The 22,800-nt window shown below is 48.6% G+C and overlaps 1 protein-coding gene across 1 annotated transcript; it reads right to left on the bottom strand.

Annotated features, from left to right (window-relative positions):
* Window positions 1–7,851: 7,851 nt before the first annotated feature.
* On the bottom strand, window positions 7,852–11,659 carry LOC126576571 (uncharacterized). Its single transcript, XM_050237878.1, has 5 exons — window positions 11,569–11,659; window positions 10,843–11,491; window positions 10,199–10,633; window positions 9,515–9,977; window positions 7,852–7,971 (listed from the first exon to the last, which is right to left on the bottom strand). Exons 1-5 carry the CDS (start codon window positions 11,657–11,659, stop codon window positions 7,852–7,854), a joined length of 1,758 nt encoding a protein of 585 aa, XP_050093835.1.
* Between the last annotated feature and the right edge of the window lie 11,141 nt (window positions 11,660–22,800).

Genomic DNA, 22,800 nt, shown 5'->3' with positions numbered 1-22,800 from the left:
AGGCCACTACACCGGCACTAATCACTTTTTTGTGCACGTCCCCGAGTGCGTTGCTGTCCACGATTATTGGTGGCGGCTTTGATTCGTTTCTGATTACCGTTACATTCCGAACGGTCGTCGGGTCTTGGTCGTTTGCGTCTGCAAGTATCGCAAATTGGTTGACCGATGCGATGGTGTTTGTGCTAACGTTGGCAGGATTGCTCCCTACCTGAAAAGAGCTGGCTCGCAGCCTTTTTGGAGTCAATGTTCCCAGTACTTTTTTCCTCTTTGGTGCCATTTCGAGCCAGACACAGGGCTAGTTTCTCCTTTCTTCCTCACTACGTAGATTGTTTGGTCACTCGATAATCGAATAGATACGTGTTACTACCTTGACGGCCGATAACAGACTGCAGTACGCTACAAGTAATTCTTTTTTGTATAGTTTTTGTATTGCGGGTCCCTAACATCGTAGATTTCAGGATAGCTGCGCACTGTGTCGATTAACTTTTCGATAAACGAAGGGTTTGCCATTTTATCTTATTGTAGATTGAGCTTCTCAAAGGTGCGCGTCTCAAGCGGATTTGTTTACCAACAAAACGACTGTAGCCGGCTGTCAGTTGGAAAAAACGCGACAATTCTGTGGATTTCCACAGATTCAAAATCGAAAACGCTAACTTTAAGCTCCATCGAAAGCTCCTAAAAAAGCTGCGATATTTTCGTGTGAACACTTGCTTATATTTTCATATGATACAAACGCGTTTTGACAGATTGCGTCAAAAAACGCTCGTAAAACGCTGAGAAAACGCTCTCGATGTGAAACCACCTTTAGCGTGGGAGCCCAACATTCTGGTCGATCCCACGGGTCGGATGTCACCTTAGCTGTCGCGAAGGCAACGCCATGTTTTTTCATGACATTGTCCGCATGATGCTGGGGGCGGGTTTCTTGGTGTTTACCATCGCGGCGTCATATTTCTATGATGGCGCGGTGTTGTTTTTGGGCTTCACTCAGTGCAGAAAGCTTGGCGGCCGCCATCGTTTGCGACTGCTGCTAGCGAGTGCTCTTGTGTTGTCTTCTTGCGATCACTCGTCCTCTCTTTTCTTCCTTCGTCGGGGAGCCTGCGCTGTCCTCTACTGGCGCTGTGCTAACTTTGCATATGGCCCAGGGGTTTTGCCGATCGCGTGTTGCTGTCATGCAGTCAGTGTTCTCGTCCGCACAGGGGGTTGGTGTCTGCTGCCTTTTTGCCCGGGTTCTTGCAGGCGTTTACCGCGTCTACTTGCGGGGCTCCGGGGATACATCCTCCTAGGTCAATAAATTTAACGAAAAGAAGCGCTCCCTCTTGTAGCGACTACAGGCTTTGGCTCGAGAGGTGGGAGAAGGTGGGTCTGGTCGCTACATCCCCCCCCCCCCCCCCCCACTTACAGGTCCTTGTGGATCGTCTTGAAGAGACGATCTTCAAGCTGGTACGCACTTAAGGCTATTAGGTGGGATTTTCTAAACTATGCATTATAGACACCTTTCTGTGTCTAATCTAAGCTATTCCTAAACTCTGGATAAACGCCGCCTTCTGTTAGGGCGTCTTAGCACTATATTTACTGAAGGCTTTTGGACTCTGTCCCTTGGATAGGCCTCGGTTGGTTTCCTCTTCGTTACAGCGCCTCCAGACGGAGTGTTCAGTGTCTCAAGAATTTGCTCTATTCTCCGTTTCTACATGAGCAAAGGAATTTTCGATTCATCGTCTGGACGCGCTGTTAGGATCACTTTTCCCTGACTGTTCTCAAGGATAGATCGCACTCGAGGCTCCGCTGGCGCGCAGCTTTTTCGATCTCGGTTGCTTATGTAAGCTTCCTCTTTTCCGGTACCTAGTTAGCCGGTACCTAGGTAGGCTTAGCTTACGGCAAGGCTCATTTGGCTTTAAAATACATTGTACTTGGCAACCTGATCCTACCGAGTGGAGGGCTCCGTGGGAACTGGGGACTAACCCCGCTTGCCTGGAACTTGATACAAAAATTCACTCTTTCCTCCTTTTCCCGGTGACCCCCCCCCTGATCTTAAGTCTTCCTTCCCCTCCATCGGAATCCGCTCCGACCCTTCTTTCCTTTCAAAGAGTCCCGCCCACTTGGTCTCTCTCTTCCTACCGTTTTCTTTCCTCTGGAGGGATTCCGAAGTTTTTTCTTTCTTTCCTGGGGTGGAACCTATTTCTTTCGTTTGAGTGGAACCTTTTTCTTTCGTTTTAGTGGAACCTTTTTCTTTCGTTTGATCAATAACGGGACTCTCCGAGGTATATAGTTATGGGTCGTAGAGAACGGAGTAACTTTTAAAAAAACTTTTATTTCACTTTATTTGTTAGTTGTTAGTTATTGTAGGGAGATGTACGAAGTTTCGACTGAACACGGTGAAAGGCGGATGAAGACTGATCTGGATCGGTGATGACATCTTGGGCGTTGGCACTGGCGTACAAGATTGTTCATGTACTTTCCCGTTAGTCATCTTTGCCTGGATTGGAATTCCGGGCGACGATCATTGTGGATGTTTATGTTATCGTCACGTTCGTCTCGTTGTTTATATTATGCGTCGACGAGGTGCTCCAAGATCGCTTTGATTGTTTATATTATGCGACGATCTTGGTGGTCGCGCTAATGGGAGACCTTGAGTGAAATGGGTGATGTGAGTGTGACGATGCGACGGCGAGGTGCTGTGAATGTTCGTCACATAACTATATATGTTTTAATACTGGAAATTTATTAGGTTATTATTGCCAATTTACCCAGTTTCTTTCCATTTCTTCCTCAAACTGCCGAGCCTGGTTCTCCAGCCATTTAGCAACGTCCTGCTTATACTGCTCCTCTTCCAGCCACGCATCTATCTCCCTTTCTTCCTGGAGTCGGGCCCGGCGGATGGTCCACTCGCTGACCGGCTCGGAGCCGTCGTCTGGGAGATCCGCGAAGGTGGACGCCCAAGTGTTGGGCGTCATCCTCCCGGCCTACCAGAAAAAAGTTTCCCAGGAGGCCTCGCCCGCGACGTTAAATCGGCGGGCCTGCCGATCGTCGATCCATGTGATCGCCTGCGAGCTTACTCTGCCGGCGAGAACTGCAACCCGGCGTACCGCTTGCTGGGCGAGGATAATCGCTTTTTCGAAGAGGCTGCGAAGACCCATGTCGTCGGAGACACTGGTGATTTGCTCTGGTTGACACTGGTTCGATGGCTGACGCTGGATCGATGGCACTTGCTCTGGCTGGCACTGGTTCGATGGCTGACGCTGGATCGATGGCACTTGCTGTGTGTGGGAGAAGGTGGGTCTGGTCGCTACACCCTCTTTATTCGACCCCCTTACGTCGCATTACATTATATCCATCTTAAGTCTAATCTTCTATGAGCCTGTTAGCCCTCTTAATTCTTCTTGTGCTCTTCCTGGGTGAAAACATTGCACCTCTATCTTCTTTCTTTGTTCTCACCTCCTTACTTCTTATTTTTGCCTCCTTTGCTTTTCTCTCTATGAACTTCTTTAACATTCTTATATTGCGCACTCGCATACTGAGATTGAGACGGACGCCGGCAATGAACCGACGGCCGCTCCCCCTGGCCCTCGCCGCAGCAAGGGGATGGGTTGTCCTTGAGGAACCAGCCCAAGGAGGAAGCTTCCAGAAGCCTCTAGTGAAGCTTGTGGTGGAGGCGGGGGTAGGACGCGGATCCTTCCCCGAGCAAACGTTTTACAGACAACACAGAACACAAAAAGGAAACGCGTATTGCTCGTTTTTTGGGAGAAGATCGACGCCAAGTTTATTACTAATTCCGTCGGTCCAAGCCATCCTGCCGCTGCAGGGAGCGCTTGCGATTTATAAGCTTTTGGTTTCCTACGCTATGGGCCCCTTGAGCCAAGGTATCGTGCTGATCGTTCAAGCGCCCGTGCGCTTGATCGCGAGAGTGTGTGCGCGTGGTTATCTCGATCGTTCGATACCGATTTCTCGCTTTCGCGCGCGTTTGCTTATCCTTCTTCCATCCACAACCGCTTGCTGTGGGTCAAGCGCCCGTGCGCTTGGCTTGCGAAAGTGTGTGCGCGTTATCGAGCGACAGCGTCCGTACGCTGCGCTCGAGATAAAGTCCCGTTATTTTCGGTGTTTTTGCTTTGCGCTCGCTCGCTTTGAGCTGGTACGGTGACTCTGGCGACGACACCATTCAAATCCTCCAACTGTTCTTGGGTACACAATTCTTAGTAAACTTTTCTCTCACTTTCCGATCTCAGCGCTTGTTTGTTTAAAATCGTTCCATTTTACGATGATGCTTGCGACGGAGATGCTTGGATCGCGCACGTAAAGATGACGACAACGGAGTGAAACAAAAAGGTGATGATTTATGCCAGAATCAGTTCACTCTTCGCAGTCAAAAGGTTCTTTTCTGAGAGATTATGCTGGTGACGATGATGCACTTGTTATTATGCACTTTACGCAACACCAAAGCACGGACGGCACGGCCTTGGTCTAGTCGTAATTTTCCAGCACACGTACATGACCCACACACGTAAAGACACACGCACTCTCAAGCTCTCGCTAAAACTTCTTTTTTGAATGCACTTGCTGTTATTGCGTTTCACTGACCATCGTGCACATTCCTTCTTTTTCACTGTTCATCCACTCTATCTTCTCACCACACGATCTTCACGTTGATGCACAATGTCTTAGCTTATCATACCGATAAGGGTCTTTTGGTAGATTTTCATCACAGAGATGTTCTATAACCGTTGTTGTTCTATCGAACTGTTCTACCGAATAAGAATTCGTGTGCACTGCTGCGATGATATTGCGGCAGTTGTCACGGTCGCCATATAATGCTCCTTTGCATTATCGAATATCGAAGGTATCGAAGAAACCACCCAAGAAAATTGACGATCCGTCCCGGGTTGTGTTCTGGCGGCGAATGCCGTTTATTTCGTTTTTGCGTTTTCTTTTATTCACCTCCACGTCCATCATTTCACAAATATTCAATTATATCGCGTACCCAGCGCGTACTGACCCGGCGTGCATGCTCGTGCATGCTTGCGCGTTAGCGGGGTCAGTCGCCTTGCTGCTCGTTTCGCTCTTAGCCCTAATTAATTATTATTACTTCTAGGAATTCGCATATAGGCCGTAAGAGATGATTTGTTTTGGGGAATGGTGTGCTTGTGCGGAATACGCACGAGCATACCACACTCCGGTGGAAGGAAGCTCACTGCTGCTCTCAGTGCGGTTGTACTCCGCCTGGTAGCACGGCTTCAACCGGTCGATGGAAACCTTTCCGAAGACTACCAGTGAGTAGAATCCCGCGTTACGATCCCTGACGAGATACGGTCATCGTATGGTGGCGATAGTGACGGCCGTCAGAGTCGTTCAGATACATGTGTGTCCCCTCAGTCAGGTCCTTGTGTTGGAATGCACGCTGCGTCCCAGGCCATGCGGTGTTGGTACCTCACACGTGCGTTGCGGAGGTTGACTAGGAGTTTGCTACATTCGGATAAACTCGCATACAGACTGCACAGCGTGCTCCCGCATACTCAGAAGAGAGCGGAGTGAGTTCAGCACGATAATGCCATAGGATACACTCATGCTTGTGTAAATCTACACAAGTTTTATCGGCCTCTAAACCACATCCAAGTATTAACTTGCCTTCATTCAATCTCATAGGACGATGCTCACCGCATCCTAAGGAAAATGAGACAATGCCACACTCCCCAACCCTCATTGAGGCGCTGCTCAACAAGAACGGCGTTAGTGAGCTCGTCATTTGGGTCCTTACTTTGAATGTTATCTCCGGAATGTGATTCGAAAAATCACGTGGAACGTTAAATTCTTGGGATAATAGAGCCGGGAAATCATCCATCTCCTCGAATTGGTACGGTGCAAACTTAGATTTGCAAGAGAGAGAAAATTTCTTGCCTATGCATTCAAACACATGACGTGGAAGTAGAGCTTGATTGCATAGACTTAGATCAGCTTCAATGAGTAATACAGTAACGAAATAGCGGGTAAGACGCTCATGGACATGTAATGTGTGGGTAAATATTAACACATGCTGATGTGTGTTAAATTTGATAAGCGCTCGACAATTAGTTATCGCAGTACATGGAACTTCAGTGAATATTAAGTGATGCTGAAGAAACTGAACCTTGCGTACTAAGTTGAGCTTCAACATGGCGTTGTGGTTTACGATTGGTAGACCAAATTCCACCTTTGCAACAGTGACTTCACTCTTCCGACGAACATACTCACGGCCTTGTGAAGTGCTATTAGGGTAGTTTGGTCTTCCAACGCCAATTAATGGTGGGGATGACGGAGTATTATGGTTAACAGAACGAACATGAAATCCGGGCGAGCAATGCATTAGTACATGCGTATGCAACTCGCGGTAGCTGTAATAAGTAGGTGAGGGAATTGTATTCCCACAATGCGTTGCACAGTCATAATTATACGACTTGTGCATCGTAGCATCATGGGTCGATACGATGCGATACTGCTTAAATGTAATGGTATCAACACGGCAGATTCCGAGGCGTTGTAACATCTCGAACTCCGCCTTGGCGGCAGCAAGTTTTGCAGGTGGCAGGCGTCGTGGACGGGCGCTGACTGGCTGGCCGGTAGTCGTAATGTAGTGCATCGTTGCCGTGTTGTAAACCGCCTCGGGTGGAGCGGTTGTCGTTAAGCCGGGAAACGCGGTCAGAATGTCGGCATATGGTTCCCCTCGCGAGAAAGCCATCACGCTACTGATCTCGGCGTTCCGGATCGTCCCGATGATGTGAAGTGACGTCTTCCGATCCACTAGTCGTTGTCCTTTTAAATCTACCAACAGATCGTAATGTGCGATGAAATCCGCCCCGATGATGGCCGTAGCGACGTCGGCGACTATAAAGCGCCAAACAAAGGATCTGCGTAGGCCGAGGCTAACCTCGATGATGGTTTCGCCGTATGCAGGTATCCTTGTACCGTTGGCTGCGATAAGTATTGCATCGGTGGGCGTGACGTTCCTGACTTTCCGGCTTCTCGTGTACAGTGAGAGCTCGACGCCGCTGTCTATCAGGAACTCGACTCCTTTAGACGGGTCTAGGATGCACAGTCGGGGTGCGGCATCGGAACGAGATATGATGGACGGCTCTCCAGTTCCTTGCCCCGACTGGCAAACCTAACGCTGTGACGGATACACGGTGGTAGATCGGGTGCACGGTGAACGGCAGCGGGTGGCGGCGTCGCCATAGGTGACATGGTACCAGCAGATCGACGGTGCTGATGGGGTGATCCTGCCACTCCTTGGCTCCGTCTTGACCCTCGGTGGTGGTACACTCGCCTCGACTGCGACTTGGAGCGCGATCGACTTCGGCTGCGCGGCTGATGGGCTACCGCTTGTTTCAACTCCTTCACCTCAGCCATTAGCTTCCGCAGGTCGGTGGCGAACTGCTTTAACAGCTCTTCCTGGCGGAAGTCTGCACTGGCGACCACCGGCTTGGTCACAGGAACATTGTGGGGAGTTTCGCGCTGCTGCTCTGGCCTTACTTCGTTGACTTCTGAGGCCGGACGCCATCGTTGTGCCTCGACAATGGCATCCGCAACGGCGAGCTTCTCCGATAATGGCCCCTGGTTGGCAATGACCATTGACTGGACGCTGGCCGGTAGACTGCTGGCCCACAGGTCAATTAACAGCTGCTCGTTCATTGATCCTTGCGATGTCCTGCTCATTTCTCCATACAGCTGAGATGGACGCTGATCACCCAGGACAAGGCCTGACAACACCCGATTCATTCGGCAACGTTGACTCTCGCTGAAGTGATGCAGTAGCGTCGACTTAGCGTACTCATATTGGCCGTTAACTGGCACGTTTTGAAACTGGTCACGAAGCTCGATCAGGGTGCGCTATGACACTTGTGCCATCACGAAATTATATCGCACCTCATCGCTGGCGGCGGGGATTCCATTGGCCGCAAACCAGTACTCAATGGCCAGGAAAAAACCATCCTGGTTATCTGTATCCATCTGTGGTGGCGGAAACCGAGGCGCGTGCACAGCACTGTGAGCTGGAATTACAGGTGGCCTCGTTTCCATCACTGCTGGTTGCGACGGAGGCTGCGACGCTGCTATCGGCGGGTTCTGGCTCGCGGTGGAATTTGCCTGAGCCCGCGTCTTTGCTTTCGTCTTCGGCGTGGTCATAATGAAGACTGCCGTCGGTCGTATTCACACACTACTTCGTTATTTGCACTCCCGCACTTACGCCTTGGGTCGACGATTACCTGTCCGAATCGGCACAGACGGTAACGGATGGAAATTGTCCGCAAAAAAATAACACAAAAAAAATTTGATGCGCGTTTTTTGACCACGAGTTGGCGAACTCCGCCCAGTGTGCGGACCGGAGTCGGATGGAAAGTTTTCTTGCGCAGGAATGCGTTCGAAGCGCGCACGTGGGATAATCGCTTCCTAGCGCGGGAAACAGGGTTCTGGATAGCGTCACTTGCTCTCTCACTCGCTCGTTCGGGAGAGCGGCTCGGTACGCACGCGAAAAACCGTTGACGGCCGCAGTGCACGCACAGAGCGCGAAAAACGGTTGCCAATTTCTACACTCACACTGCTGCGCTGTATATTTCCGCTCTCGCGGGAGCGCACGCTTGAGCCGGGCGGTGACCGCGAAGTTGACGAGGCGCGAGAGCGGTTTCTCTGTCCGTCGCCGCGCTCTTCGCTAACGGTCGCGCACGGTCACTAACACCACACTGACACTTCCACAAGAGCCGTTTCGCGTCGAATTCCGGGAACCGGAAAAAACGCATGCCGCGTCGGCGTGGATGGAGTTTCAGAAACGCGAATTCGTACGCGTTTTCAATCACCGGCTTATCACTGTTTCACTTCTCACTAATGCACTGCTCGTTTTTCTTCACCTTTTTTGCCGGGCCGTGGGGGGTTTCAAGGAGGGCCGACGCGTGGCGTCGATGCCAACCAAGAAACGGTCGTTTCAGAATGTTTCTTGGCGTTCCCCAGCCTCTCGGCTCACTATCACTAGCCGGCGTTCGGCGTGAAAAAACACTCACTACTCCAGCACTAGTACGTGCCAGCCTCGTTGGCCATCGCACTTTTTTTACACCTCGTTGCCCGACCGATCACGTCGGGGTCACCAATTTGTGGGCGCTGCGCGATGCCACTTGAGCGGATGTTTTTCCCACGGTTTTACTTAGCGACCGGTAGAGCAAAGGCGACACTTGAGGAATTTTGAGAGCGTTACTTTATTTAGTCTCGACGACCAACGTCTGGACCCGTCGAAAGTTTGCGAAGAAAGAGCGCGGTCGAGCGCGCGCGAGGTGACAGTTGTGTTACTGCTGTAATATTTTGAATTTTTAAAAAAGACGTTGAACATAAAGCCGGTGTCGGGGTCGCCACAAGAGCGTTTATTTCAGCACTTTTACACGAACACGTCTGCTCGTGTCAGGAGTCACAAGAAAAGAGAGTGAGCCAGCGCGCGCTGTCAGCTAGGGTGACAGGCTATGTTCAGTTTAAAGCGCGCGGCTTGACTACTCGAATCTTCAATGTTTACATGCTCGCGAGTTGAGGTCGCTACAGGAATGTTGCACACTGAATTCTCGTCCAGTATGAGCGGCAGCTTGAAGGTGATGTGCGCAGTTTTCCCTCCGGTGAGAAGCAGCGCAGCAATGCTACTGGAGGCTACGGCGAGGGCTATCTTCGATTGACGTCGGGTATGGGCTAGGATGGTCTCCACCAGGAACGATTGCCCCGTACCGCCGGGTTCGTCGAGTAAGTAAAGTTGACACCTTTCTTCCTCGGGTGCACGGTCGTCTGCTTGCTCCGAGTTAGTACATCGATCGACAGCTTGTGTAAGCTGGTCATAAACAGCACGCTGGTCAGCATTTAGCAGATCCACGTTATCCAACATGCTGTCTAGAGTGTGGATGTCGTAAGAGCGTTCTGCTTGCTGAGGCGTTTTCATCCGCTCGATCGGACTGCAGGATCTCGGATGGCAGGTCCGCAAACTGTGCCAGCTGCGGCATATTGGGAAACATTTCAAGTGTCTTCGGGGGGTGTCGTCCCTCGCAGATACTGGTCAATCGCCCTCAATGCCCAGAAGTGCTCGGCAGCACGCAGCAGACGATTCTCCTCCGACACCTCCACCGTATAACTTTCTCGATGCTGCCGATGGAAGTCCTCACAAAGCGGTGGTCAGCGTATGATTCCCAAAGCCGCAACGGGTTGGTTGGCTTACCCTCCGACAGGATCAGCGCAAACAAATGGCGCAGCTGCGATGGCATCTGGAACGTAACGGCTTCTTGAAGGGTTCGTTCCCTCATGGGACTCGTCGTTCAGCAACCCAGCCAATGTGGCAGCATGCTGGTAGGTGGCACACAGAACACCATCAACAATCCGTAGGTCCTCGTGCGATGTTGGGCCTCGACGATAGCACAGCAGCAATCGGAGGCAGCATCGTTCCATGTGGGAAATCGGGCAGTAGACCATGCGGCCAACCACGATTTCGTTCTGCCGAATACGCCGGATCCACTGAGCTCCGGGACCATCGTGCCATGGTTGTCGTTGCGTCGGGGACGGTTTGATGTATCGATAGTACGCTGGAACGTCCTGGTACGTGAGGGTACGTGCGAACGTGTCACTGGCAGCTAACTGGAAGAACCGAGTCAACATGCTGTCAACATGTAACTGAACGACGGTCACCGTTTTGGCATGCATCTCGAACCCAAAGATCGTTCAAACAGCCTGCGATGCCGAAATATACCGAGCATCGACGTACCGCTGGATTTCATCGACCGTTTAGTGCGTCAAAAAAGCGACCCTATCGTGACCTTTGTACACGTACTTGTACAAGTACTTCACGCTGCTGACGGTCGCACATACCTCCACGTCCTCCAGCAGCTTCCATCCTTCATGCAGGGAGATGAGGGATTCGCCTGATCGCATGGTCCGTGCATCATGCACTTGCTGACGGTGGCGTGAAGCTGTTCGTTTGCCGGATCCGGAATTTCGGCAGACACCAGCCGATCGTAAGGAAGGATGAGCAGACAGTGTGCGTGCGGCAGACCACGTTTCTGGTACTCGATGACGTGAATGCGGGCAACTTCCAGGCCAAGCACTCCTGCTGAGAGGTCCTCCAGCATCGACTTCAGCTTCAACCGGAAGACACGTGCGGTTAGATCCGGGCGATCCGCGGCTGTCTGTCCTGGTAGCAAGGCCTGGGTAATCTCTGCCCACTTCGCATTACACGTCATCGTCATGAACAGATCCGGCTTCCCGATCGCTCGTACGATGGCCATCGCGTCTTGGTACTGGGCGCGCATGTACCGGTCGCCACCGGGGAACGAATGAGCGAGGATGACACGCGTACCCGTTCGAGAAAGTGCTCTTGGATCTTGAAGCTGCACGTCGCCTGGCCCCGCCAAATCCATCAGTCCGGCACGTAGCTGAGCTTGATGGTCTCGCTGGAACTTCAGGCGCTGCTCCTCGATCTTGCAGCACTGGTCGACACAGTACTGCTGCATCAGCCGTCCTGCTGAATGCAACAACGACGTTTAACCCTGACGAAAACTCAGATGATACGCAGCATATTCACGGACGGAGACTTGCCGCGTCGCTCGTCCGTTGCCGTCCCGAGTTTCCGCACCATCTTCAGGGTCGTTCTCGTTGTGCTCAGTGGATCGTACTTGTCGGGGAGCATTAAGGCCGTCACGCCTGTCCCGTTTTGCAATCGCATACGTCCACCCAGTCTCGCCGTGCGGATGCAGGAGTGGATACTGCAACGCATCGAACAGCTGATGCGATTCGAACACTCGAAGCAGGCCCAGAGTTGCTCGATTCTGCAGCACGATGTCGCGGGACTGGTTCTGTTCCGTGCAGACGAAAATGCCGCCAATTTCATCTGCGGTGGGCCGATTGTAGCGGCGCTGGTCGAGTCCTTGAATGCGGCCGTGAATTCGTAGCTCAACGTTCTCTTCGGTGGTCATGCGCTCGAACGCATGGCGAAACGTTGCGGCAAGTGGCTTGGCTGCTCCAGTATCCGTTGGAGTGTAGCGACAACATCCCGATCAAGACCGGCGCTGAATGCCACTCGCGAGTTCTGATTTGCCTTGGCTCCGCAGTTCCATGGGGTCCTCTCTTCTATTATTTTTGTAGAGAATAGTATTTTTTCTTTTTCTCTCCTTTTTTTTGTGGTTTTTTGGTTTTATTTTTTTCTTATCTTTTCTTACGTTCTTTACTGAGGTTATAGCCGATGTTACGTTTTGGTTTTTTTTGGGGGAGCAATTTCTGTAGTTTAGCGACGAGCTCCTGGATTTTGTTGATATCAATCTTGGTCCGCATGCCCCATTGTCTTGCGTTACTGCGCATGGACACTACCAAGCTGCCATCTTCGGTGGGGTCAAGGTGTCGTCGGTGATGCAGCCGCTGGGGATGGAGAATTCGCTGACACTGCGGTTGGTCGGGCTGGCAGCGGATGTCCGGGCCGGGCGTCAAGGAGCGAACGTCGGCAGGCTGCGGTGATTAGCAGCGGTCGCTCTTCCTTCTGGCCACGGGAGCTGCGGGGATCGGGGTCGGAGTCTTCCTTCTAGTTTGTTCCAGTTTTGGCACCAGATGCTGATTGAGTTTCTCTAGATTTTGGGGCTCTTGTTACACTAAAATCAGTCCCATTTGACCTGCGGCCATAATGAGACAGATTTGCTGGAGTCAAATGTCCGGCGCATCCTAATGCACCAGAGCCGGTCAGATGTTGCCTCACTTCCTCCTGTGCACGATTTTCGCGCCTATTTCCCTTAGCATGCTCTCTCTCGCTTTAACATTTTGGGGCCGATAGTGCTCTAACGCATCCTAATCGATCAGGTGCTACTCCTCCCTCTCCTGCACATGACTGCGTGCGTGCCAATTCTCTTGCCTGGCCCGCTCTAACACATATTGTTTGTTTGTTTTCATATTTAATGCCGTTGACGGATGCTGTGCAATTTTTGATGCCTATGACAAATGTACCACTGATATTTCTGTTACCGAATTCACAGGTGTTTTCCAGGGTTGCAGTTGTTTGAGCATTCTTTATTAGTACTCCGTGATTGTCAATGCTTTTGATTCCCATATTGTAATGAATGGTGTTACGCCGCTGCGAAATTCAGTATTTTGAAGTCTTCATTCCAAACGTCTCGCCTCGCCTGTCAGTTTGTTTGATATCGTTTATTGTTTGTAGCTGATTACCAGCAAGTCCTTGTCCTTCGTCGTTCCTTTTATCCATTTCGACACCTTTCAACTTTGCTCCTATCAAGCCGCCGCTCCTTTCTGGTCGTGACGTCCTTTTCCACGCTATCCTATCTAACCTATCTTCGTTTTAGAATCGCTTCCCCTGCCTGCTGTGCTGGTGCCACTTCGTTCTCCGGGTGATCTCCGGCAAGTAATCTGTCAACCACCGCCGCCAGAAGCGGTTGGCCAGTATTCCGCGGTGGCTACTGGAATGGACTGAGTTGGTAGATCGTGCTCTGCTCTGGGATGACGGTTTTTTTCATCGTTTCTCTTCATACTCCTTTATTTTCTCCTTCAGGGTGTGCCCGATCTCAGGGCTTCGCTTCATTCCCTTTTGCAATTGTCGGAAACGTTGCAGCGCCATCGGGCGACTATCGGGCCTGAACCCGTCATTCCTTCGCCAGAGTAGGTCGATCTCGTACCGCCGTGATGCCCTGGCTCCTCCGTTCTCCCCTCGATCGCTCTTATCTTCTCCCATTGAGAAGTCGTCTCGTAAAAGCGTCTCTCGGTGGTTCTGGTGCTCGCTTCTCCATCTTTGGAATTCCATTTGCTGCTACTGAGGGACCATAACTGTGTTTGATACGTAGCCAGGTCCGACCTATCATCGCATTCGGTTTCCAGGGTGGTCACTACGTCGTTGAAGTACGTTGGATTACCATTGGAGCAAATTGTATCGCAGGCCTTATCCTCGATTTTGTTAATCACTGTCTGTTCGTAGAGCCACATTGCTTCATGCGTCACTCTGTTACGAAACAGCGCCAGTGTGTTTCTGGCCGTGTTCACCCACGCGCACAGTTGTTTGTTATTCCCATCAAAACTGGGAATCACCCTGATTGGGTCGAGGATGCGAAAATTTTATGAAAGTGATTCGCACTACGTGTTCAGCACTACACAACTTCACTTTGCACTTGATTAAGCGGATGGACTATGGGTTAACGTGGGCAGAACCTAACCGACTGCGCCAATTATGGATGGGAGACTGCACTTGAGTTTTTTAAAAAAGGAAAACTAATTTATTAATCGCTATCGCACCTCTGGCTAACAGCGCGAGCGATACCTTTTCTTCTCTTGACTTTCTCTGTTCGTTCAATGTGGGCATAATTTTCTGCGAATCTTTCGTTCGCTTGGGGCATTCTGCCTGCATGTGGCTTGGTTTGCCGCAATGATGGCATTGTTTTTCCTGCTGACCTTCGCCGCCTTGCTGTGGCAGGCTTCCATCGCCGAACTGCTACACGTTTGTTCATGTTTGGTGGCTTCGTCTAGAAGTTTCCTATTCACCAATTCTAACGTGAGGTCGTCGTCCGAGCGGCTTTCTAATGCCGTTGTCAGCGTGTCGTACGAGCTGGGCCGGCTTCTGAGAATCATCGCGACTTTGAGATTTTCTGCCAATTCTCGGCCGGCGTTTGCTAGCCGATTGAACAAATCTTCCATCTCGAAAAGAAACTCCGCCATATCTTCAGCTTCTGTGAACCGTTTATCGCAAACGCGTTGTAGCATGTCTGCTAAACAGATGAAAGTCTGCTAAGCAGAGGTGATGCAACGCAAACATCTGATGCGCAGATGTCACATGCATCACGGGCGTTAGCTAGGGAGGTAAAGGCGTAACCCATAGGCGAAGAATGGGTAAACCCCGAACTCAGGCGATTGTTGCCAACCGGGCCGGACCGCCCAAGGTAAACATAAACATGCGACGCGCCACCCCGGTGATTGCGGAAAAGGTTCTACCGCCTAAGAACGAGGCCATGCGGAAGAGAAAGCTACGGCCGAAACGCGGTCTGCAGCGTAGATGTTTGTAGCGCTTGCAGATGTTTTGTAAATCGGAACTCTTCCTATCCGACAAACGTATCGGATAAGGCAGTATAAATAAAGATGACTTCCGAGTAGAGAAGTCAGACAGAAGTCAGTACTCAACCGAACATCATCGTGTCACTTACTTCTTGTCTCCTATGAAGCATTGGTGTCCCCCTACCCTGGTAAGGCCCAATGACTTCCAACGTTCTCCACTGAGTAGGTGAATCACTCACGGGTGATTCACCACGGTTGTCCGGTCAACCTCGAGTCCACTTAGTTAACAACATTGGCTGTCCGCCACGACGGACACCCCGAAACTGCAATCGGCGTACAAACGCGGGTGTTCTAACCAAGCGAAGTAAGGTTCCCGCGAGTGTAAAGTTACGCCCATCGCATGGCGACCGTGACTTGTTGGTAAAACAGCCAAAAAAGTGTAAAACAATAGTGAACGGAAAGTGATCAAAGTGCTGATCAAAGTATCGATCAGAACATAAGTGATCGCAGTGATTGTGTGCACGAAAAAAAAAAAGTGCTGACGGTTAACAACAAACATTTTAGCGATGGGAAAAGGCGGCTCGAAGCCGGAGGCAAGTGCGAGTGGTACCAGTGACCTGGTTATAATTCAAAACCAAGAGGTACACACCGAGCACCACATGAGCCAAGATTTTAAACTAACGTGCATAATGGTGTTGCTGACGGTGCTTATAGTGGAGAAACTTATTAGGGCAGTGTTCTCGATAATGAAGAAACAGGCCAAAAAGGCGGCCATCAAAGTGTTTGAACTCCCAAAGTAAAATAACAATAATAAAAGTGACACACAACCAAACGGAAAAGTGGGTAAAATGTGAAGTACCAGAGAAAAAACAAAACGTGAAAAGTGCGTTAAGGAGTACTACGAGGAACCGGGTTACGAGCCACACCCCGCCATCAGCAGCGACGAGAGCGACGACAGCGAAGGAAGGAGCAGCGGCAGGATAAGCGGCGAATTCCGGTGGCGGGCAAAACTCGACAAAACATCGACGGCGGTAAGGAAAGCCTATGCGGGCAAGGAGAAAGCGAACAAGTTATACGCGATTAAGAACCTAGAACAACGTATAATGTATGCGAAATGGATGAGCGACGTGCTCGTAGCAGATAAAGCGATCGACATTATAGCGAGAAAATGTGCCATACGGGCGAGAAACATCAAACAAGTGCTGTGCACAGAGGCACGGGCTAAATAGATGGAGAATCTTTCCTCCAAATTGCTACAAATCCGTAATGATTTTTTAAAAAACACGAAAAAAAAATACAAGAAAGAATTCCTCGTAAATAAGCAGAAAGAAAGCAGGGCTATTTATGAAGCGATCCTCTTTCTGGCAGAGGATCTTGACGAGAGGCTGCAAAGGGTCATTTTGAGATCGACCCGCAGCACCCTGGCCGAAATTTTGGACTTCATAGACAATAGGCTGGAGGGTAAAGAACCCATTTCTTTTAGGGGAGTCGGGTTCGCAGTTTTAGCGGCCGTAAAATTGGTAAGCATAGCCAAAAGCGCCAAAATGACGACGCAGCTTGAAATCGTCAAGGCGGTGTCTTCGCTCGTGCCGAGATATGACGGCAACGAGAAGCAACTTGAGGCGATTTGCAATGCCCTAGACATATTGGAAACGCTCACAACAGATACCACTAACCAGACAGCCATTAAAGCAATTCTTACGAAACTAGAGGGAAAGGCGCAAGCGGTGGTGGGCAAAACACCCAAAACCATCGCGGAGATCCGGAAATGCCTCAAGGACAGGTGCCGCAAAAAGAGGACGCCGGAAACTCTCTATGCGCAAATTTTCAGCACGAAGCAAACAGGGACACTAGAGGACTTCGGAGTCGAGATTGAAACGCTCACGAGGGACCTCAAAGAAGCGTACATAGAGGAAGGGCTTAAAGAAGCCAAAGCTGATGAAAAAGCCACAAAGACAGGGCTTAGGGCACTGGCGGAGGGGATAGCGGATAATAATTCAAGAATTATTATCCAATCCAGCAAATTCGCCACCATCCCGCTAGCAATCGAGGAATTGCAAGAGATAGAAGCGTCAAAGACAAAGAACACGGTGGTTTTAGCAGCAAGAGGAGAAGCCAATGGCTACAAGCCCAAGTCATGGCAAAAGCAGAACCACCAACAAAAGAAGTGGCAGCAGCAAAACTATCAGGGCAACAATTACAAAGGGGGCAACAAATACCAGAAGCAATGGTCGGGACCAAAGTACGATAATAACTACCCCCAACAGCAAAAAACCAACAGCTACAAGAAACAAAATAACTACCAGAACAAAGGCTCCGGTAAGGTTTACCTGGCCGGGGAAAGCCAGAGCAATGAACAGCAATGCGACAATAACCAACCTTTTTTAGGCGACGGGCAACCCCAGAGTTGCCAATATTATCCGTAAACATTTCGGCGGTTAATTACGTCAGGATCCGTACAAACATGACGGATGATGGATTCACTACCTTAATCCTGGACACAGGGGCGGATGTATCACTGTTCAAACTCAACAAAGCAAGAGCAAACCAAAAAACTTGCACCACGGATGTTATTAACCTTACGGGGATTTCTAACAACTCAATCACCACAATAGGAACAACAGTAGGCACGTTGCAATTCGAGGGTTGCAACGTACAACACACCTTCCACATCATACCAGCATCGGTTGAAATTAATGCCGATGGCATATTGGGACGAGATTTTTTTACGAAACATCGATGTCTAATCGATTACGAGCATTGGCTACTTTACTTTTCTTTCGAAGGGCACCCAATCGCACACCCCATTGAAGATAACGGGGGCGGAACCTTTATGATACCAATGAGGAGTGAGATAATCAGGAAAATTAGATCATTACACATTAAGGAAGATTCTGTTGTGTTAGCACAACAAATAGAACCAGGAGTGTTCTGCGGCAACACTATCGTGGCCAAAGACAACGCTATGGTTAAATTCATTAATACAACCGACAGAAATGTCATCATCCAAAACAACAAATTTCAGCCTACATTTGAACCACTGGCCAATTTTCAGGCTCTTGGAACAACAGCGTCCCAAAAGCAGCAAAACAGCGAAAGGGTAAACAGCATTTTGGAAAGCATTGAAATCGAAGCAATACCACAATATGCTCGAAACGACTTAAAACGAGTCATTTGCAAATACGCAGACACGTTCTGCACTGAAAACGATCAGGTAACAACCAATAATTTCTACGAACAGAAAATTTCAGTAACAGATAACATCCCCTCATACATCCCCAACTACAAACAGATACACTCACAAACAGAAGAAATGAATACACAGGTGAACAAGATGTTGAAAGACAAGATCGTAGAGCATTCCATTTCTGCCTACAACTCACCAATCCTCTTGGTGCCGAAAAAAGCACAAAACGGTGAGAAGAAATGGAGATTAGTGGTGGATTTTAGGCAAATAAACAAAAAAATTTTGCCGGATAAATTCCCTCTACCGAGAATAGATACAATTCTGGATCAACTAGGAAGAGCAAAGTACTTTAGCACGCTCGACCTCATGTCAGGGTTCCATCAAATACCATTGCAAAAAGATTCAAGAAAGTATACTGCTTTCTCCACACCAACGGGACATTATCAATTTACAAGAATGCCCTTTGGGTTGAACATAAGTCCTAATAGTTTTCAACGAATGATGGCTATAGCCATGGCAGGTTTAACGCCAGAGCTAGCATTCGTTTACATTGATGATATAATTGTCACAGGGTGCAGCGCACGGCATCACATTGACAACTTAGATAAGGTTTTTGAAAGATTAAGAAAGTATAATCTTAAACTTAATCCTAAGAAATGTAAATTTTTCAAAACAGAAGTAACATACTTAGGACATAAAATAACAGATAAGGGAATCTTCCCAGACGATTCTAAGTTCGACACAATTAGGAATTACCCAATACCTACCAGCTCAGATGAGGTCAGACGCTTTGTTGCATTTTGCAACTATTACAGGAAATTTGTGGAAAATTTTGCCAAAAAGGCCAAACCGCTAAACAGTTTACTGAAAAAGGGCGCTAAATTTGTTTGGACAGTCGAATGCCAACACGCGTTCGACACACTGAAAAAGAATCTAATAGCCCCGGAAATTCTCAAATATCCGGATTTCAGTAAACAATTTATTGTAACCACTGACGCTTCTGATAGCGCATGCGGTGCGGTTCTATCCCAAATTTTCGAGAACGGTGACCACCCCATTGCATATGCAAGCAAGAGTTTCACGCCAGGGGAGAAAAACAAACCGATTATAGAAAAAGAGCTGACAGCCATACATTGGGCAATCAACTATTTTAGGTCATACCTGTACGGTAGAAAATTTAAAATTAGGACTGATCATAGGCCTTTAGTTTACCTGTTCGGCATGAAAAACCCGACATCTAAACTAACTAGGATGAGATTAGATTTAGAGGAATTCGATTTCGAAATCGAATTTGTAGCAGGTAAAAGTAACGTGGTAGCGGATGCTCTGTCCAGAATCGTTCCCAATTCGGACCAGCTAAAAGCATCCACACCCACCAGTAGCGATAAAATTGAGATTAAGAACGCTATTTTAAAAATTACTACTAGGGCCATGACTAAGCAAAAAGTACAAGTACAGGAACCAAAAAGAGCAGAGCAGAGGGTTGATCACCCTACAATGTGGGAGACGGACAGGCCTTCCGAGGTGTCCAAATTGCTCAAACTCAGAACCGGTGAGTTAAAAGGAAAAATAGAGCTCGTGGTGAGAAACCACAATGAAAACAAAGCGCTTGGGTCTGTTGGCGTACCCATATATAAATCTGCACTAAGAAATGGAAGTCAAGCACTAGAGTTTGCTCTTCTAGAAGTGCGTAAGATTGCCAAAAGGCATAATAGAGATAAAGTTGCAATTGCGAAGGGAGATGCATTGTTCAACCACTACTCTGTAGAAACAATTAAGGAGATAGCCAACAAAACGATCTCCAACTTCCAAATTGTCCTGTTCACTCCAACTAGATGGATCACAGACAAGGAAGAAAGGCTAAGAATAATCAGGGATTATCACATGACCCCTTCGGGAGGACATGTAGGCCAGTACCGTTTGTACATGAAGTTAAGAGAAAAGTACAAATGGAGGAATATGAAGGAGGAAATAAGGGATTTCATTAACAAATGTGAGGCATGCTTAGTTAACAAAGTGCGCAAACACACCAAAGAGGAACAAGTTGTGACGACAACTCCCTCAAAACCGTTTGATGTTATCTCGATAGACACAGTGGGACCGTTACCAAAAACAAATAACAACAACAGATACGCGCTAACAATTCAGTGCGACCTTACAAAATACATTGTCATCATACCAATGCAGAACAAAGAAGCAAATACAATAGCAAGATCGCTAGTGCAAAATTTCATATGCACTTTCGGAAACTTTTTGGAGATGAAAACTGACCAAGGTCTAGAATATAACAACGAAATTTTGGCAAAAGTTTCAGAAATTTTGAATATAAAACAAACATTCGCAACAGCCTACCATCCACAAACAATAGGAGCATTAGAGAGAAATCATAGATGTTTAAACGAGTATCTAAGGACATTTTCTAATGAGCATCACACCGACTGGGATGACTGGATAAAATACTACGAATTCGTTTATAACACTACAGAACACACAGATACAAAATTAACACCATTTGAATTAGTTTTTGGTAGAACTGCGAACCTACCACAGGATTTAATTAGACACAAACCAGAACCGGTCTACAATCTAGATCAATATCACGCGGAAATGCGATACAAGCTTCAAAAATCAAACGAGGTAGCGAGGAAGCACCTCATCAAAACAAAACAAAACAGGCAAATAGACTCAAATAAAAACACGAACCCCATCCAAGTAAAACTAGGAGACCATGTTTATATCACGAACGAAAACAGGAAGAAATTAGATCCCATTTATGTAGGACCGTTTGTAATAATTGAAATTGACAACACAAACTGCAAGATACGACACATAGCATCAGGAAAAGAGTCTGTAGTACACAAAAACAGACTGATCAAAGCTAGGCTAGAATAATGCACAAATGAGCTCAAAAGCACCCATTTTTGCATTATTCTTTCTAAAGGGGGGAGGTGTAGCATGTCTGCTAAACAGATGAAAGTCTGCTAAGCAGAGGTGATGCAACGCAAACATCTGATGCGCAGATGTCACATGCATCACGGGCGTTAGCTAGGGAGGTAAAGGCGTAACCCATAGGCGAAGAATGGGTAAACCCCGAACTCAGGCGATTGTTGCCAACCGGGCCGGACCGCCCAAGGTAAACATAAACATGCGACGCGCCACCCCGGTGATTGCGGAAAAGGTTCTACCGCCTAAGAACGAGGCCATGCGGAAGAGAAAGCTACGGCCGAAACGCGGTCTGCAGCGTAGATGTTTGTAGCGCTTGCAGATGTTTTGTAAATCGGAACTCTTCCTATCCGACAAACGTATCGGATAAGGCAGTATAAATAAAGATGACTTCCGAGTAGAGAAGTCAGACAGAAGTCAGTACTCAACCGAACATCATCGTGTCACTTACTTCTTGTCTCCTATGAAGCATTGGTGTCCCCCTACCCTGGTAAGGCCCAATGACTTCCAACGTTCTCCACTGAGTAGGTGAATCACTCACGGGTGATTCACCACGGTTGTCCGGTCAACCTCGAGTCCACTTAGTTAACAACATTGGCTGTCCGCCACGACGGACACCCCGAAACTGCAATCGGCGTACAAACGCGGGTGTTCTAACCAAGCGAAGTAAGGTTCCCGCGAGTGTAAAGTTACGCCCATCACAGCGTTTCAGGAGTGATACTTTAGATGTGAGGCTGGATTTTTCATGATGGTTTTGCAACGCTTTCCATGCTGCGTTGGCTGTCTTGGCTTGGTGCATAAGTGCGTGTTGGTTATCAGTTAATGAGCCGACCCGACTGAGTGAGTTTTAAAAAAGAAGATCTGAGCTGTGATGTTCACTCCAAGATAGGGCTAGAGCATTCGCCCAAACCGGGGTACAGCTCGAAGGAGCATTTCTTGCCTTCTGAAATTTGCCACGTTTCACAAGGGGCCGCCAGGAAAACGTACCGTGGTGGTTTTAGTGGGTAAGTCTTTAGCAATCCTCGGGTATTTCCCCCAGCTTGCCTTTTTTAATCACGATAGAGACGAGAGGAGTTGGAGTTTCAGTCACATTTATTCATCACAGTAACAGTATTGAACGCACCAAGTGGGTTTCGCGAGAGAGAAAAAACGTGTGGTTTCGTTGAACGACGAAATACCAAAAACCAAGATTCAAGGATTCGCTTGAACCGGTACGTCGCACAGCCAGCGTTTATACGCGTGGCTTGGCTACCTGACCTGTGATCACCTTGGCGCGAGCTGCGATCGCTACAAGTCCTTAGAGATGTGACACAGCGCCGGATGAACGACAACCCTACTTTTGAATGAAAAACTCTACTTTTAAGATCTTAATTATAAGCACCAAGCACCCCTGCATATACTTTACGCTGGAGAAAATGCCCGTCCTATTAATTTAAATTTAATCATTTACCAGTTATTTATCGAACAATCAAAATAAACCATCATCGTTCACTTTCGATATGAAAACGTAAATCTCATATACAATAGGTAATGGAGGGATTGACCTTGGGCCTTGTGGATCGCCATTGCAAAGCATACTTGCACCGGAAACTGCTTGCGACGGATCTGGAACGACATGCTGGAATCGTTGCTGTCACAGAAGATGCGGGGCAACAGCACATCCT

The sequence above is a fragment of the Anopheles aquasalis genome, chromosome 3 (assembly GCF_943734665.1).
Source record: "Anopheles aquasalis chromosome 3, idAnoAquaMG_Q_19, whole genome shotgun sequence".
NCBI lineage: Eukaryota > Metazoa > Arthropoda > Insecta > Diptera > Culicidae > Anopheles > Anopheles aquasalis.
Note: the sequence above shows the minus strand (reverse complement) of the source record. Positions and strands in the feature narration are given on the sequence as shown.

Excerpts from the sequence above, each read along its gene's own strand:
- LOC126576571 (XM_050237878.1), bottom strand. The coding sequence starts at position 11,659 with ATGCTCCCCGACAAGTACGATCCACTGAGCACAACGAGAACGACCCTG. Across the intron at positions 11,492-11,568 it reads GGCAACGGACGAGCGACGCG|GACGGCTGATGCAGCAGTAC; the intron begins GCAAGTCTCCGT and ends TGCATTCAGCAG. Across the intron at positions 10,634-10,842 it reads AGCTGCTGGAGGACGTGGAG|CATGTTGACTCGGTTCTTCC; the intron begins GTATGTGCGACC and ends ACATGTTGACAG.